Source organism: Canis lupus, chromosome 9 (assembly GCF_011100685.1).
Source record: "Canis lupus familiaris isolate Mischka breed German Shepherd chromosome 9, alternate assembly UU_Cfam_GSD_1.0, whole genome shotgun sequence".
NCBI lineage: Eukaryota > Metazoa > Chordata > Mammalia > Carnivora > Canidae > Canis > Canis lupus.
The window spans coordinates 3,675,451-3,691,418 of NC_049230.1; the positions used below are offsets into that span (position 1 = coordinate 3,675,451).

The 15,968-nt window shown below is 60.3% G+C and overlaps 2 protein-coding genes across 24 annotated transcripts in view; one reads left to right on the top strand and one right to left on the bottom strand.

Moving 5' to 3' along the window:
- DNAH17 (dynein axonemal heavy chain 17) overlaps positions 1-13,435 on the top strand; it is a 95,765-nt gene extending 82,330 nt beyond the window's left edge. For 2 of the 4 annotated variants that reach the window (XM_038546433.1, XM_038546434.1), the window contains exons 70-81: positions 1,346-1,468; positions 2,014-2,207; positions 3,931-4,079; positions 5,284-5,411; positions 5,599-5,826; positions 6,804-6,995; positions 9,447-9,626; positions 9,937-10,119; positions 10,718-10,900; positions 11,151-11,294; positions 11,719-11,944; positions 12,964-13,211. In XM_038546433.1, the coding sequence (XP_038402361.1) occupies positions 1,346-1,468; positions 2,014-2,207; positions 3,931-4,079; positions 5,284-5,411; positions 5,599-5,826; positions 6,804-6,995; positions 9,447-9,626; positions 9,937-10,119; positions 10,718-10,900; positions 11,151-11,294; positions 11,719-11,944; positions 12,964-13,211 (2,178 nt within the window). Of the gene's footprint in view, positions 1-1,345; positions 1,469-2,013; positions 2,208-3,930; positions 4,080-5,283; positions 5,412-5,598; positions 5,827-6,803; positions 6,996-9,446; positions 9,627-9,936; positions 10,120-10,717; positions 10,901-11,150; positions 11,295-11,718; positions 11,945-12,963 lie in introns of all 4 variants that reach the window. The other 2 variants (XM_038546435.1, XM_038546436.1) reach the window with 1 other exon arrangement.
- Positions 12,502-15,968, bottom strand: part of PGS1 (phosphatidylglycerophosphate synthase 1) — a 37,136-nt gene continuing 33,669 nt past the window's right edge. For 9 of the 20 annotated variants that reach the window (XM_038546441.1, XM_038546455.1, XM_038546448.1 and 6 more), the window contains one exon: positions 12,502-13,056. Coding sequence is in view for 1 of the 20 variants with exons in the window: in XM_038546442.1 (XP_038402370.1) it covers positions 13,045-13,056 (12 nt within the window). In the remaining 19 variants the exon portion in view is untranslated. The other 11 variants (XR_005364144.1, XR_005364142.1, XM_038546445.1 and 8 more) reach the window with 9 other exon arrangements.

Genomic DNA, 15,968 nt, shown 5'->3' on the forward strand with positions numbered 1-15,968 from the left:
CTTGCATGGAGCCTGCTTCTGTCTCTCCCTGTGTCTCTCTCTGTGTGTCTTTCATGAATAAATAAATAAAATCTTAAAAAAAAAAATCCTGAGATAAGGGGCACCTGGGTGGCTCAGGTTGTGATCCCGGGATGGAGTCCCACATTGGGCTCCCCACAGGGAGCCTGTTTTTTAAAAAGGAAAAAAGAAACAGCCCCTCCGTGTGGTTCACTCTGTCCTGTAAGCACGGTGGGAAACACCAACTTCTGGAAGGCTGTTTCCATCCAGACTCAAACTGCGAGTCAGGATCCAGGTCAGGGTTTTCCTTTATCCATGAATCCCTGAATGGCAGCCCCTCTGTGAGTCCTCTCCCCGCTGAGAGGGCATCAGGATATCTCCTTGGTGTTCCCCCCCCTAGATTTTCAAAGATGTTTTTCTTTTGACCAAAAAAAAAAAAAAAAGAGAGAGAGAGAGAGAGAGAAGGAACGGGAGTCTGACTCAGGTGAAAGCCTTTGCTCTGCCGCGTGGGTGCCTTTGCACGACGCCCGGGCTCCCCTGCTGTCCACCTGGGACGCAGCGGTCGTGCCACTTCCCAGGGGCTAAGACCCGGCCTGCTGGACGCCCAGAGAGCTGGTGCACACGGGTGACAAGGCGACACAGAACGTGACCCAGAAAACCCCCCAGGAAATGTAGGTGCCCCAAAGATTAGTGTGCAAACGTTCACAGCAGCTCTGCTCACACCTGCCACAAGGCGGACACGGCCCAAATGTCCACTGGAGGACAAGCAGATAAACAAGACGTGGTCTCTCCCCGCAACGGAACGTTGCGGCTCTGACAGCCGCCAGGGTGTGGATGAACCTCAGAGACACGGGGTGGAAGGAGCCAGACGGGCAAGGCCGCATCTGTAGGATTCCCTGGACACGGAACAGGCACAACAGGCAGATCGACAGACAGAGCCAGACCTGGGGCGCCCGCGGCGGGGGACAGGTCGGGGGGCGCTGCTCAGGGGCTTCCCTCTGGGGGGATGGACACGCCCTGGTTCTAGACAGCGGTGAGGGCTGTGCACATGAAGTTACCACAATTTCATACTTTAATAGGGCTAACACCGTAAGTGGTCATGCGTACTTTACCACAATTTAAAAACACAATGACAAAATAAATAAATAAATAAATAAATAAATAAATAAATAAATAAATAAATAAAGACACAACGACAAACCAAGGTGAATACAAGGTTTCGCCCGGACCCAGGGGGCAGGACAGTGGTTCCCCCGCAGGGTCAGGGGGGAGAGCGCCTCAGCCTCACCCCTCGCTCCTGCCAGGGACTGTTGTGGGATGATGCTGAGCGGCCCCCACGGTCCCTCAGGTCTTGTCCATGAAGAAAGAGCTGAACCCGGTCGAGCTGGACTTTCTCCTGCGGTTCCCTTTCAAGGCGGGGGTCCTGTCTCCGGTGGACTTCCTGCAGCACCAGGGATGGGGTGGCATCAAGGTTGGTGTTGGGACCCGATGCTGTGCACGCTCCCCCTGTTGCGGGGGGCCCGGTGCTCACCCCGGGGAGGTTCACAAGGTGCTACCGCTGCCGCTGAACACCCCGCGAACCGGGGAGGCCCCAGAGGGCTCCTGCACTCGCGGGAAACTACTTTCCTGTTCAAACACAAGGGTCACTGGTCATTCCGTCGCACACGCGGCCCCAGAGGCTGAGCCACGACAGGCCCCAGGGCGGGTCCAGGGGTCCCTGGGCCACCACCGCCCCCACCTCCTGACCCCGGGCAGTGCAAGTGTCGAGGTAGTTCCTCCCATCTGGGCGCACCCCTGGGCCCTCCGTGTGGGGGCAGAAAGCCCCTGCAATGGGACCGGCCCCATCCCCCAGCCCCCTGGAAGACAGCGGGGTCACCTGCCTGCACTAGAGCCTCCACCCGCGGTCCTGGCCCTCAGTGGCGCCGGCAGCTCATTTTAGGGCCAGGCCCGGCGGCCCACCCTCTCCCAGCACTGGGCAGGGGGCGCGGGGGGAGCTGAAAGGCCGCCTGCCCCCAGGCTCTGTCGGAGATGGACGAGTTCAAGAACCTGGACAGCGACATTGAAGGGTCTGCCAAGCGGTGGAAGAAGCTGGTGGAATCGGAAGCCCCGGAGAAGGAAATCTTCCCCAAGGAGTGGAAGAACAAGACGGCCCTGCAGAAGCTGTGCATGGTGAGGTGCATGCGCCCAGACCGCATGACCTACGCCGTCAAGTGAGTGTGGCGCCCTTGGGGGCGGAGGGGGGAGGGAGGGAGGCCCCGCGGGGCCTCGACACCACACAACACTGCAGGTCCCCGCGGGTGACATCTGAGGCGTCCTCGCCACCCTCTCCTGGACTGGACAGGGTTTCCCTCCTCCCAACCCGGGGCCGACTCGGGAGGACGAGGACACCACGGGAAGGCAGACGAGGCAGACAAGGAACCAAGCCCAGTGCCCGTTCTCCGACACGATGTGGGATCTTAGCCTTTTCTTGGTCCTAGCGGCCCCGCCAGATGCCTGCATCCCTAACGGAACTCCCCTCTGACGACGCAGAGGCCCGACTCCCATGCCCCAGTTGTGCGCAGACGAGTCTGTTTTGCTGTTTGGTGGTGGGTCATGGGCAGGGCAGCAGGAGGTGGAGGGAGGAGCCTCATGCTGGAGGAAGTCTGGACAAAGTTTGGGAAAGGCCAAAGGAAGGACGCCTGGCCACCACGGCAGGGAAGTCACCCCCGGGGGGAGCGGAGTGTGGTCAGGGGTCTGGGCCAGGGCCCCCAGCACGCTGTGGTGCGTCCCCTCAGTCCACATGGGTGAAGGCACACGGACGCCCCAATGGAAGCACCCCAGACTGCGAGAGCCTCAGTGAGCTTGCAGAGGCCTGGGCGACCCCAAACCGCACTCCCGGACATTTTCTGTAGTGTCAGGAAAGGCTGCTTTCCCTTGCTAATGCCCTAGGGGCCGTGCAGCTTAAAATCCAGGAAATCCAAAGCCACCGTGAATGATATAACAGCAAACGTGTACCTAGGGCACACTATGTGCTGGAAGGACCCAGGGGTCCCCTGGCGTGGGGTGTGCTCACCTGGAATGCCCTGGGTTGGGGTCCCCTTGAGGCTTGTTCCCTCCCAGGTGACCCGGGAGCCTCTCCCCTGCTCACATGGAGGCCTCGCAGGGCCCAGCAGGGACAGAGGGCACTCGCTGCACAGACCACCAAGACGGGAAGCACCTGCTCCCCCTGCACACCCTTCCCTGGCAAAGAGGAAAGCCCCGGAAAAGACGGCCTTCGGGCCTGAGACTTGCTTTGCTTGAGAAAATCCACCAAGAGGGGCACACGGCTGGCTTGGCCAGAGGAGCATGTAACTTGATCTCAGGGGGCGTGAGTCTGAGCCCCACATTGTGTGTAGAGATTACTTAGAAATAAAATCTTTAAGGGGAGCCTGGGTGGCATAGTTGGTTAAGCATCTCTTGATTTCGGCTCAGGTCACGATCTCAGGGTCATGAGAGGCCTGCGTAAGGCTCTGCACTCAGCGAGGAGTCTGCTTAGGATTCTCTCTCCCTCTCTCGCTGAGCTTCCCCCCACCCCCCGCTTGCATGTGTGCTATCTCCCTCTCTCTAAAATTAATAAATCTTGGGACGCTTGGGTGGCTCAGTGGTTGAATGTCTGCCTTTGGCTCAGGCATGATCTCCCACCCTGGGATTGAGTCCCGCATCAGGCTCCCTGTGGGAACCTGCCTCTCTGCCTCTTTCTGTGTCTCTTATGAATAAGTAAATAAATATATTAATAAATAAATAAATAAATAAATAAAATTAATAAATCTTTAAAAAATAAAAATAATATAAAATATTAAAAAATATAATAAGTAAAAGAAAAGAAAGCCCATCAAGGAAAGGGCCCTTCCCCCTGGGGTCCCAGCCCACCATGTCCCCCTTGCCTTTGGGTCTAATCAAGCGCATCTCCCTCAGGAACTTCGTGGAGGAGAAGATGGGCAGCAAGTTCGTGGAGGGTCGGAGCGTCGAGTTCTCCAAGTCCTACGAGGAGAGCAGCCCCTCTACTCCGATCTTCTTCATCCTTTCCCCGGGCGTTGACCCCCTGAAGGATGTGGAAGCCCTTGGTAAGTGTTGCCGGCCAGGCAGGGCTCAGAAAGGAGCGGCCACAGCACCGCTAGCCGGGGAGTGCACCTCAGAGCCCCGGTGGGGTGCCCTACATACCCGCTAAGACAGCTCTTGGCAGAAGCCCGGAAACTGGTGAGCACGGGCGGGGTAAGCAGAAACCAGAGTCAGTGTTGCCCGCGGGCCCGGGAGAGGACGTCATGCATGGAAGGCAGGCCGTCACCTTGTGACCCAGCAATCCCACGGCTGGTCACGTCCCAAGAATGCAAACAGGGGTTACTTTTTTTTTTTAAGATTTTATTCATTTATTCATGAGAGACACAGAGAGCGAGGCAGAGAGAGAGACAGGCAGAGGGAGAAGCAGGCTCTCTGCGGGGAGCCTGATGCGGGACTCGATCCCAGGATTGCAGGATCATGCCCTAAGCCGAAGGCAGACACTCAACCTCCGAGCCCCCCAGGTGCCCCATAAACAGGTGTTCAAGAGCGTCCTTCACAGGGCTGTCCATTGACAATAGCCAAAAGGCAGATAAAAGCCAATGTCCATCAACTGGTGAGTGGCTAATCCCACCATGGTAGAGCCACGCAATGGGATGGTGCCCGGACATCAGAACGAGGTGCCACACGCACGGCCACATGGGCAGACCAGAAAACACTGTGCTGAGAGGGATCCCAGCCAAACACGAAGGCCCCACGGTACACAGGTCCGTGTATCTGGAACACCCAGAGGTGAATCCTTAGACACAGAGCAGGTGGCCAGGGGCCGCAGGGAGACGCTGGGGTGGGGCATCCTGCTGGGGTGATGGGAAAGTGCTGGAACCAACGTGGTCCATGTGTTAAATGTCCCTGAACTGAACACTTTAAGACGGGTTTTAAATTGGCAGATTTGGGCAGCCCCCGTGGCGCAGCGGTTTGGCGCCGCCTGCAGCCCGGGGTGTGATCCTGGAGACCCGGGATCGAGTCCCACATCGGACTCCCTGCATGGAGCCTGCTTCTCCCTCTGCCTGTGTCTCTGCCTCTCTCTCTCTCTCTCTCTCTCTCTGAATGAATAAATAAATAAATCTTAAAAAAAATAAAATAAATTGGCAGATTTGATGTTACGTGTTTTTTACCACAATACCAAACAAAGTGGGGTGGGGGATCCCCCGGGTGGAGGGCCAAGCCGCAGCCTCTGTCAGCAGCCCCACACTCTTCTGTTCTTTCCTTCAGGAAAAAAGCTGGGATTTACCATAGACAACGGGAAACTGCACAACGTGTCCCTGGGGCAGGGGCAGGAGGTGGTGGCCGAGGACGCTCTGGACATGGCTGCGGAGATGGGACACTGGGTCATTCTGCAGGTGCGGGGGACAGGCCTGCAGGCTGGAGGTCTGGGATTCACTGAGCAGAACTGACTCCTAGGCTGCAGTGGCTCGGCGGCAGCGCTCCCGGGGAGGGGCGGACAGCGGGCATTGCCCGGAGCCCTGCTGGGGACGCCACCGGGGAGGGGAGGGACGTGCGGGCGCTAAGCCCCGGCCTTGGCCACAGAACATCCACCTAGTGGCGCGGTGGCTGGGCACCCTGGACAAGAAGGTGGAGCGCTACAGCCTGGGCAGCCACGAGGACTACCGCGTGTTCATCAGCGCCGAGCCCGCCCCCAGCCCCGAGTCCCACATCATCCCCCAGGGCATCCTGGAAAACGCCATCAAAATCACCAACGAGCCGCCCACGGGCATGCACGCCAACCTGCACAAGGCTCTGGACCTCTTCACCCAGGTGAGGCGGCCTCCCCCTCTGGGCCCGTGTCCCTGGGGAGGCCCCCAGGCCGAGTGCCCTCGGGTCACAGACAGAGACCCTCGGGGCCCGCACTGCCAGGAGCAGGCTCTGAACCCTGAGGACGGCTCCACGCTGGTCCTCGCCGCTCCGTGCCACCCGCAGCGCACGCACGCACACCCCTCGCGCCACAGAGTCCACGTGTCCCTGGAAGACTGAGGCACACAGTGTGAAATGTGCTCGAGTTAGAGCTTTAAAAACACAAGCGCGTATTTTTAATCCATTTCATGACCTGCGAGTCCGCACAGGTAAATGCAGTGCGGGTCCTGGGTTAGTGGGAGCCCCGCAGGAAGGGGCCCGGCTGGGGAGTGCTGTGGACAGGGCTGTAGTGCCTCCTCCCAGGGGGCCCCTCTCTGGCAGCGCCCTGTGGGCCCCTACCTCCTTCAGGGGGGCAGCTCCCAAGGCCCACGCCTCGCTCCCCGTCACACCACCACCTTGCGCGCTGTCCCCTGGGCGGCCCTGACCCTCCTGCAAGCTCCTAGCATCTACCTTCGTTCTCTCGGCATCTGATCTGTTCTGCACCAGAACCTTCTGGTGCACACAGGTACGTCCCAAGTGGAGTCTACAACCTCTTAAAGGAAGACACCCACCCCGTCTGAGGACACCTACAAAGATCTGGTTACGGAGCACATTGGCCAAGAACGCACAGCTCGCCATGGCTCCTAGAGAGTCTGGGCTACTGCCCGGGTGCTCGCTGTGAGGAGCGCTGACCACTGCCGAGGGACAGCACTTCTCGTTTAAGAAATCCCGGGATGTCCTGTGCTTGGGAATATTTTAACAATAGAACTGCGTTTTCTGAAATAAGTCAGGACCAGAGAGCATTCTCTCCCCTACCCCGGGGCCGCCCCCTCGCCCCTCCCGCCCCCAGCAAGGCAGCTGGCAGGGGCGGGACGCGGGTCCCAGCCTGTGCCCTCCCGCAGGACACCCTGGAGATGTGCAGCAAGGAGACTGAGTTCAAGTGCATCCTCTTCGCCCTGTGCTACTTCCATGCCGTGGTGGCCGAGAGGCGCAAGTTTGGGGCTCAGGGCTGGAACAGGTCGTACCCGTTCAACAATGGGGACCTCACCATCTCCATCAACGTGCTCTACAACTACCTGGAGGCCAACACCAAGGTAGGGTGCCTGTGCCCGGCAGGGTCCTCCGCCCACACGTCCACCCCCGACAACGCCTCGTGCTTAGGAAGGACAGAGGAGTCCTAGGCCCAGGAAAACCCAAAAGCAAGAGGCCCCTGAGACCCCCAGCAGGCTGATATGACGACTGTCATCCGGTCCCTCTCGGAATCTGACTCCCAGAGAGCCTGGGGCAGACACGGCCCCACCGCTGTGACCCCCTAGGCGGCCCATGAGCCTCTGCTCCTCCTCACTGGGCCCTGAATCCGCAGTGACAGGATGGCGGCACGGCGCCTGTGACACCCGATGGGGCGGGTGGCGGGAGGGCCAATCAGTGAGACCAGGCAGCACCACGGTCGCCAACGGTGCTGGGGGCCGGGGCCCTGGGCTTGAAGCCCAGCTCTGCCTCTCACTAGCTGAGACCTCCTGGACACCTGGCCTCAAGTTTTGGGGTCCAGGTGAGGAAAGTGCCCTGCCAGGCCCAGGGCTGCTGGTCTCAGGACACCCACCTGTTTCCTGCGCTGCCCTAAAAAGTTCAAGAGCTGGGCGGAGGCAAGAGAGACCCGGGCCGGCGAGCACAGCCCTGCCCACTCACCCCTCCCTGGCCTTCCCCACAGGCGGCCGAGAAGGCCTGCCGACCCCTGAGGACCAACCCCACCGCTCCCCGGGCCCCCAACGCGCTGCCATCACCCAACTCTGAGCCCGGCACATGGTTCACAGGCTCAGTTCCCCCCAGAGGAGGCAAGAGGGCAGAAGGACCAGCGGGCAGCTATCCTGGGGAAGGGGCGCTGATGCCTACCTGCAGGTGGGAGGACGGAGGGCAGGTGGGGGGTCCACTCCCCCATCCCCGAGGAACAGATGCCGGGGAGCAGCCGTGAAGGAGTGTGGTTAGAGACATTTCTGGGGAGATTCGTGTGGGACAGTCGTGCTAGAGCTTTTTGAAGACATTTATTCAGACGCTCGCCCATCATCCACATACACAAGCCCAGGTCGGTGGGAAACTGCTCGAGAACACAGAGCATGAGCTTCAGCGACAGGCAGGACAGGAGTAAACGACACACATGGGTCCTGCGAGCAGGGACCCTGCCTCCGTCCGAGCTCACGGCCTCAACCACATAAGTGACTGCCTGCGAGGACATGGTCCACGTCCCATGGTTCTGTCCCTCCAACAGAGGGGTCGCCCAGAGCTCCCACACCCAAGCACAGACCCAACTCAGGCAACTCTCGGGGGGGACCCACTGCCCGGTCCCTGACGAGTGCTCCGGGACTCCGTCGGCAACTGCCTGTCAGCACCATGGCCCCTGCCCCGTAGGGAAGGCAGGGAAGGGCAGCCCCGGGGGCCAGAGGGGCCTGTGCCCAGCCCGCCTCTCTGAGGAAGTGAGCTGTCCCCGAAGCAAACAGGTAAAATGCAGTAAAAGCAGCTCAGCATGTACCCAGGACAACCAGGCAAAGGACAGAGTTTAAGTCACAAAATGACAATTTAGTGAATATTAACATTTTGAGCAAAATTCAAGAGACCAAATGAGGCAGCTGCTAAATGCCCAAGTTCATTCCTCAATAAACGGTGTCAGGAGGCTACCCGCCTGCACCGCCCAGGGCAGGAGCAGGACCAGCCACGCACGCACAGCATCCAAACTGTGTAAGCTACGTGCCAGACTGCGAGAGCTCAGTGCAGACGAAGAGAGAAATACCTTACTAATGCATTGTACGCCGACCATCTGTTGAAACACCCTTACGTGGCTGCTCCCAAATTTGAAATTCCACGTGTGACTGCCGTGTGTGGCTCCCGCGGTGCGGCCCACCCGGCCCGTGAGTGGGCTTCAGACGGTGGTGGTGGAGAGCCGAGGGCCCGGCTGGGCGCGAGGTCAGGTGGCCGCGCTCCGGGCGCCCACGATGCTGCCCGTGCCACACGGCCCTGCAGGCACGCAGCTGCACGAAGCTGCTGGGAACCGGGCGACAAGCAAGGAGACGCGGAGCCAGGCAAGCTCAGCAGGACCAGATCGGCCCACTGGATGGAGACATCGTGAAGGTGTGACCGGCGGGACTCCGTGGCCAACAGAAATGGTGGCCGACCATCAACACCCAGTCTCCGTGGAGTGAAAGGGCTTTGGCCAGGCGGCTGGCGCAGAGTCACGGGTGACTGCTCGCTTCCGAGCAGGGATGACAGGAGGCCCACACAAGGGAGCTAACGGGGGCTGCAGGGTGGGCCTGGAGGTCCCGCTCCCGGTCCTGGCAGAGGCCAGGCTGCAGGTGAAGGGGAGCAGGGGGCGGCCCTCGTCAGAGGAGCCAGAGGCAGGAGACCGCCAAGGAGGCTCCAGCTGCCGAGTAGGACGCTGGCGGACAGGGGAGGAAGGCGAGCCTTGGACGGTGGGCCAGGCTGGGGTGACAGCTGATCGTGGGTTCTTAGACCCCGAAGGGGTGGGGGTACTTCTAACCACTTCCGTCCGTCCTTAGGTGCCCTGGGACGACCTCCGCTACCTGTTTGGAGAAATCATGTACGGCGGCCACATCACGGATGACTGGGACCGCCGGCTCTGCAGGACGTACTTGGGAGAGTATGTCCGGGCGGAGATGCTGGAGGGCGAGATCCTGCTGGCCCCGGGCTTTCAGATCCCCCCCAACCTGGATTACAAGGTGAGGGGGGCTCTCGGGGACAGGAGCTCATCCTGCAGCTCCAGGGCCAGCCTGGCGTCACAGAGGATGGGTAACCGAGCAAGAGACCAGCAAAATGAGAGGCGGTCAGAACAGCCTCTGGGGAGGAGGCGTGGGGACGCTCGCATGGCCGGGGGGCAGCCAACGAGGGGCTTAGAGAACTAGTGGGGGTCGAACAGAGGGCAAGACGTGGACGGGACGCTCCGGTCAGAAATGCTTCAGGACAGTAGACACAGGTTCCCGCGTGCACAGCTCCACACCGGCAGCCTGCTCACCGGCCGCCCCTTTGCAGGGCTACCACGAGTACATCGACGAGAACCTGCCCCCCGAGAGTCCCTACCTGTACGGCCTGCACCCCAACGCAGAGATTGGCTTCCTGACAGTCACGTCAGAGAAGCTGTTCCGTACTGTCCTGGAAATGCAGCCCAAAGAGACCGACTCGGGAGCGGGCACTGGCGTATCTCGAGAGGAAAAGGCAGGAGCCTTAATCCCCAGTCCGGGGCAGGCAGAGGGTGGGGCCCAGGACCCCCAGAAACCGGCGGCAGCCCCACAGCCTAGACCATCAGAACAGTCCCTCCCCATGAGCCTGAAGACCACAGAGGGCTCGTCCAAGCAGAAAAACTCTAGTGCAGAGCTTTTAATCCATCCTCACGGTCTGGGTTCCTGTGCAGGTCTCGTGAGCCATGAACACCTTGAGGCAGGTCAGGACATTCTGGACAAGTTCACAGCCAGCTGGGTATTGGGCTCACCGAAAAAGACCCTCAGTGCTGGGAGGCCTCGGGACCCTTTCTTGGTCTAAGGACTGAAACCCATGCACCCGGGAATGTCTTAGGGTGCCAGGCTGGGCGGGCGGCGGCTGCCATGGCCTCAGTCCCACGGCCTTGGCGACAGGACCAGGATAGTCACAGCCTGTTGGGCAAGATCCCCTCCTCTTGCCAGACACGTGGCTGCACGTCCCTGACCCTGATTCTCAGGTGACTCCACTGCCCTCTGCTCCGGGAGCCCTTGCCGTGGACGTCTGGGTGGTGGGCAGGTGCGGGCGGTGACACAGCCTCTTGGGGACTGATGTCCAGGTGAAAGCCGTGCTGGAGGAGATCCTGGAGAAGGTCCCGGAGATGTTCAACATGGCTGAGATCATGGCCAAGGCGGCCGAGAAGACCCCCTATGTGGTGGTGGCCTTCCAGGAGTGCGAGAGAATGAACATCCTGACCAACGAGATGCGCCGCTCGCTGAAGGAGCTAAGCCTGGGGCTGAAGGTGACAGCATGCAGGTCACTCAGGACCCAGGGACACAGTGGAGGGGGCGAGCGGGCCGCTGCAAGCTGACCTCCCACCTCAGCTGGGTCCTGGGCGCCGTGGGACTGCCTCCCCCTCTGGGTTCCCTGGTCGGAGGGCGCACCCCCAGGCTCTGTCAGCCTCCTCTCGACCTCCGACGGCGTGGACGGGGTGGGAGAAAGCAGGCGCAGGGCACTGCCTGGGCCCCCAGCGCCCCCTCCGTGTCTCTTAGGGAGAGCTGACCATCACTACCGACATGGAAGACCTGTCCATGGCGCTGTTCTATGACACCGTGCCCGACCCGTGGGTGGCCCGGGCCTACCCCTCCATGATGGGCCTGGCGGCCTGGTACGCGGACCTGCTGCTCCGCATCAGGGTAAGGACGGTCTCCCCAGGCGTCACAGCAGATGCCCTCCCAACCCCCGGGCCGGCAGGACCACGGTGGTGAAGAGGGAGCGTGTGTCCCCGCCAGAAGCCTAGAGGCCCCCACCAGCCTGGCCTTTGTCAGAGCAGGGCCGGAAGGGCTGGCCCACGCCACACAGACGCCCGGCAATGCAGGCGCTTCCTGCAGGAGGGAGGAAAGGGCGGCGGAGGTGGGAGCAGTTTCCATCACCGACAGGCCCTCTCAGCCGGAGCCCGAAGCGCCAGGGCGCCCGTCAGGGGAGCGGCCTGGTCACAGCCTCCTCTGGGCCCCCGAGTCCTTGTGCCCTAGTGTGAGGCCCTCTCGAGGCCCTCCCCTCCCCATCCCCTCATTCATGGAGCGGGTAGGTACCAGGCTCTGCTGAGGTGCGTTTCCACAGGAGCTCGAGGCCTGGACGACGGACTTCGCCCTGCCCACCACCGTGTGGCTGGCCGGCTTCTTCAACCCCCAGTCCTTCCTCACGGCCATCATGCAGTCCATGGCCAGGAAGAACGAGTGGCCACTGGACAAGATGTGTCTGTCTGTGGAAGTGACCAAAAAGAACCGGGAGGACATGACGGCACCGCCCCGAGAGGGCTCCTATGTGTACGGGCTCTTCATGGAAGGTAACGACGGTGCCGGTCTGAGAAGGCTTCCAGAGCCTGACCTGCTGGGCTGGGGACAGGGACGAGCTGAGGGGACGGGTGGGAGAAGCACACAGAAGGGGCGCGTCAGCTCAAGGCTTGACGCTGGTGGAGGCGGTGGCGCGACTCAGAGAATGTGCCCAGTCTGGGGACAGAACACGCCACACCGGGCAACCAGGCTGCTCTGCTTGGCCAGAAACAGCAGGTGCGTCCTCAGGTGTGAGCACCTGTCTCGGGGCGATGAGGGCTCCAGGAGCAGGAAGCCTGGGGCAGACGGATGTCTAGGGGCGCCAGCGCTCCTGCCCCCCACACCCCCACCGTGGCCTGGCCGAGCAGTAGCGGGGAGGGGGACGCCCGCCCCTCACCCCCATCCTGCAGAGGCCTGTTCCCTCAGACCCGCTGAGCTGAGTGACAGCTTTTCCACCACAAACCGTCCCACTCAGGGACTGATGCCACCCCCTTACCTGTGGGGGTGTCAGGGCTTAGCCAGCAAGCGCTCAGGGCTCCCCAGTCCCCACATCAGAGACAAGCACAGCAGAGGCCGCTCCCCATGTTTATTTTGGAATGACAGACAGGAAACACAAACACCATTAACAGGGTGAGTAAAAACGATAGCAGTCTGGTTAAAGGCAAATCAAAGATCCGTGTGCGTGTGCATATATGCTCGCGGGCGCTGCGCGTGCACACAAGCTGGACGATGCACACCTCCTGTGACTTTCAGCCGCAACCACCGCTTCCTGCCCCTGAGGCTGAGGAGGCTGACGGACAGGTTCTGAAGACACTACACATGTACACGGTGGCCCCGAGAGCTTGAGGCAGAGCTGTCCCTCAGAGGCACACAGTGGGGCCGCAGCACCCCCTCCGGGTCCTCTGCCCACAGCCCCCCCACAAGCCGCTCCTGCGCAGGTCCAGCCCCTGGCGTTTCCCCCCCCCACAGCTGGCCCTGGCTCGCCGCTGGCACGGCCCCATGGCCACGCTGACCTCGCCGTGCCGTCCTACAGGAGCTCGCTGGGACACCCAGACCGGAGTCATCGCCGAAGCCAGGCTGAAGGAGCTGACGCCAGCCATGCCCGTCATCTTCATCAAAGCCATCCCTGTGGACCGCATGGAGACCAAGAACATCTATGAGTGTCCCGTGTACAAAACACGCATCCGCGGCCCCACCTACGTCTGGACCTTTAACCTCAAGACCAAAGAGAAGGCAGCCAAGTGGATCCTGGCGGCCGTGGCCCTGCTCTTACAGGTCTAGTGCAGCTGGAACCCCGGGTCCCCAGGTCACGTCCGAACCACAATTTCAAGATGATGTTAGAAACTCAGACTTGCCACTGCTACCTATTCTTACAGGAACTGACGGTTACTTTTTGTTCCCCTAAGTAAGCCAGACACTTTAGAGCACGTCAACGTGGACGGGCCAGAGGGTGGGGCGGTGTGGAAGAGGGGGCACGGGCCGGATTAAAACAGTGAAGTCACGTATTTGTGCTTGTCTGATTCTCTGGAGTCGCCTCCGGCTCAGTACCTGGCAGCCACCAGGGGCCCGGGGCGGGGAGGCCAACCCGCAGACCCCGCAGCCTGGAGGTCAGGAGGGCATACCCTTTCCCACAAGCAGCTCGGAGGTGTGGGTTCAGCAGCCGCGGCCTCCGGCCTGATGCCACAAGGAGAGGCCTGCCGGGGAGGGGCGGTCCGCAGCCATGGGTGCCCTTCCCAGAGAACCTTTCTTGATTCATTCAGACCAAGCCTCCTCTCTCCCTGTCCCTGACACACTACTCCAGAAGCGACTCTGCCACTCAAACACCTACTTTCTGAGCATGTGCACACAGAAAAACAAACCTGGTTCCTGGGACGACCTTAACATGTGTCCTTGGAGGTCACAGGCTTGCGTCCACAATAAGTTCCCTTTCAGGAGGCGTGGCACCTTCCCTTCCTCCTGCCCCATGGCCCCCACATCCCTAGTTGGGAGATCCCCTGCCACACCCCGACTGTGGCCGAGGGTCCTGACCTCCCCAGGGGCCACGCAGTGCAGCAGGGATGGGAGGGCCGGCCCCCACCCCCACCCCACGCCATCTGGACAAGCCCCTCCGCCTGTATTCCCAACTCGATGAGGAAAAGCGCCCCAAGCACACACCGCCCGCTGCACCACGGTGCTGGTCCCCAGGCTGCCCTGGGACGACCAGGGGACACCTTGGGCCCTCCTTGTGGCCATTTCAGCCAAGTGAATGGGCTGCCGTTCGGGATTGGCCGGGGTGGTGGCGCACAGTCAAGGGGAGGGAGTGATGAGCCAGGAAACTGGGGGAACAGGGAAGGCAGGCAGCAGGGCCCGCAAGCTCCAGGGGAAGCTTGACATCCCTGGTGTTCTCAGGCTCACACACAGAGCGCAGGGCCCTCCAGGAACATCCCGCCTCCAGCTAAGGTTTAATATGATCCTGAAGTTTTGTGAGAACTGTTTTCCAAGTAGTCTCACTGGAGCCCCAAGACCTAACTGTGAGAGTAACAATCTGGTGGGGCTCACAAAAGAGAAGGAAAAACACCCCTCAAATCCTCAGGGAGCCCAGGCTCCAGCCGCCTTGGGGCTGCCCAGCAGGAAGGCGGGGTTCCTGCCCTGGGCGCTGGGCAGCCCCCCTGCTGGCCAGGAGGGGTCGCTGCTGTCCGTCCCATTGGAACCACTCCTGCCCCCTCGTCCTGCCCGCAGCCAGCAGACAACTCACTTGTAATCCCCGGTAATAACCACAAAACAGGAAGGCTTTCCAATTTTGCCTGTAGAGCCTGAAATAAAACAGCAATTTCTTCTGCACCTCCCAACTTTCCAAGAGGTGATTCACCTTTGGGTTGCAATCCAGTGACGGGGGCCCCAGGGTGCTGTGGGGGGTGGAGCCCCTGCCTCCTGGGTGGCCGCCGGGGTTGGGGGAGAGCGTGTGTGGGGAGGGCCCAGGACGGCTGGAGGTGGTTAGCAGAGACAAAGGGAGCAGCTGAGCTTGGAGGGCACAGGCCTCGATTGCTCAAGCTGGGCTATGGCACAATGTTGACTCTGGTCCCACAGAGTCTACAAGAATGTCAACGCTGTTTACCGAAAGCCTCTCTCCAAACAGAAACCCGGTGCCCTGGCACATTCTTCTGGCTTCTCTAGCCTAATTGTCCCACAGGACAATTTAATAACTGGTTTGAAGGCAAACAGCGTTAACTGATGTGCTGCTGCCCCAGAGCAGTGTAGACAGGGCCACCGCTCCACCCAATTCCCATCCACTGAAGCCTGCAGATCTGCTGGCCCTGGCGGGGGGCTGGAGATGCTGGAGGGCCCCATGCACACAGCCAGGCTGTGCAGACAGGCCAGCCACACCTTCCAGAGCCCTGAAGGGGACCAGCAGCCACAGAACCTCAGGATGGAGCCACGTGAAGTGGCTTCCGGGAATGTGCCTGCCAGGGCGGAAAGCAATCTCTCTCCCGACAAAGGATGGGCCAGCCATACCCTGGGGCCAAAGGCCTTCTCTCAGGAAGATCTTTCTCTGTGCAAGGTTCAGCACCTGGAGATGTAGAGATTGGCGGGAAGGTTTTGAAATCTGCTTCTGGAGACAGAGGGCGGTGGGGCAGCATGCTATGTGCTCTGAAGATGCCCTGCTGTGAGAAGGTGGCACAAACCAGGTTTTAAGCAGATCCAATAAAAAAGGTTTGTTCTTCAACAAAAAAAAAAAATCACAAAGGAAAAAAAGGAGGGGATCCCACAGATGAAGAGAGACTTAGGTGACGTGTCACCATATCATCACAAGGTCTGGACCTTATCTGGAACCTCAAGTCAAACACATGGAAAATTTTTCATAAAATAAGAAATATTATAAGGCAACTGAACCCTTGAACACGTTTGGGGTATTTGTTGACACTAAGGGACTCTGGCTAAGGTTTCAGTCAGGTGTGATACCAGAATAACGTCGACGGCAGGAGAGGTTTACGAGACTTTATACTGGGAGAGGGTGCCGATATACGCGTATCCTCTAGAAATACAGACCAGTACGTAAAG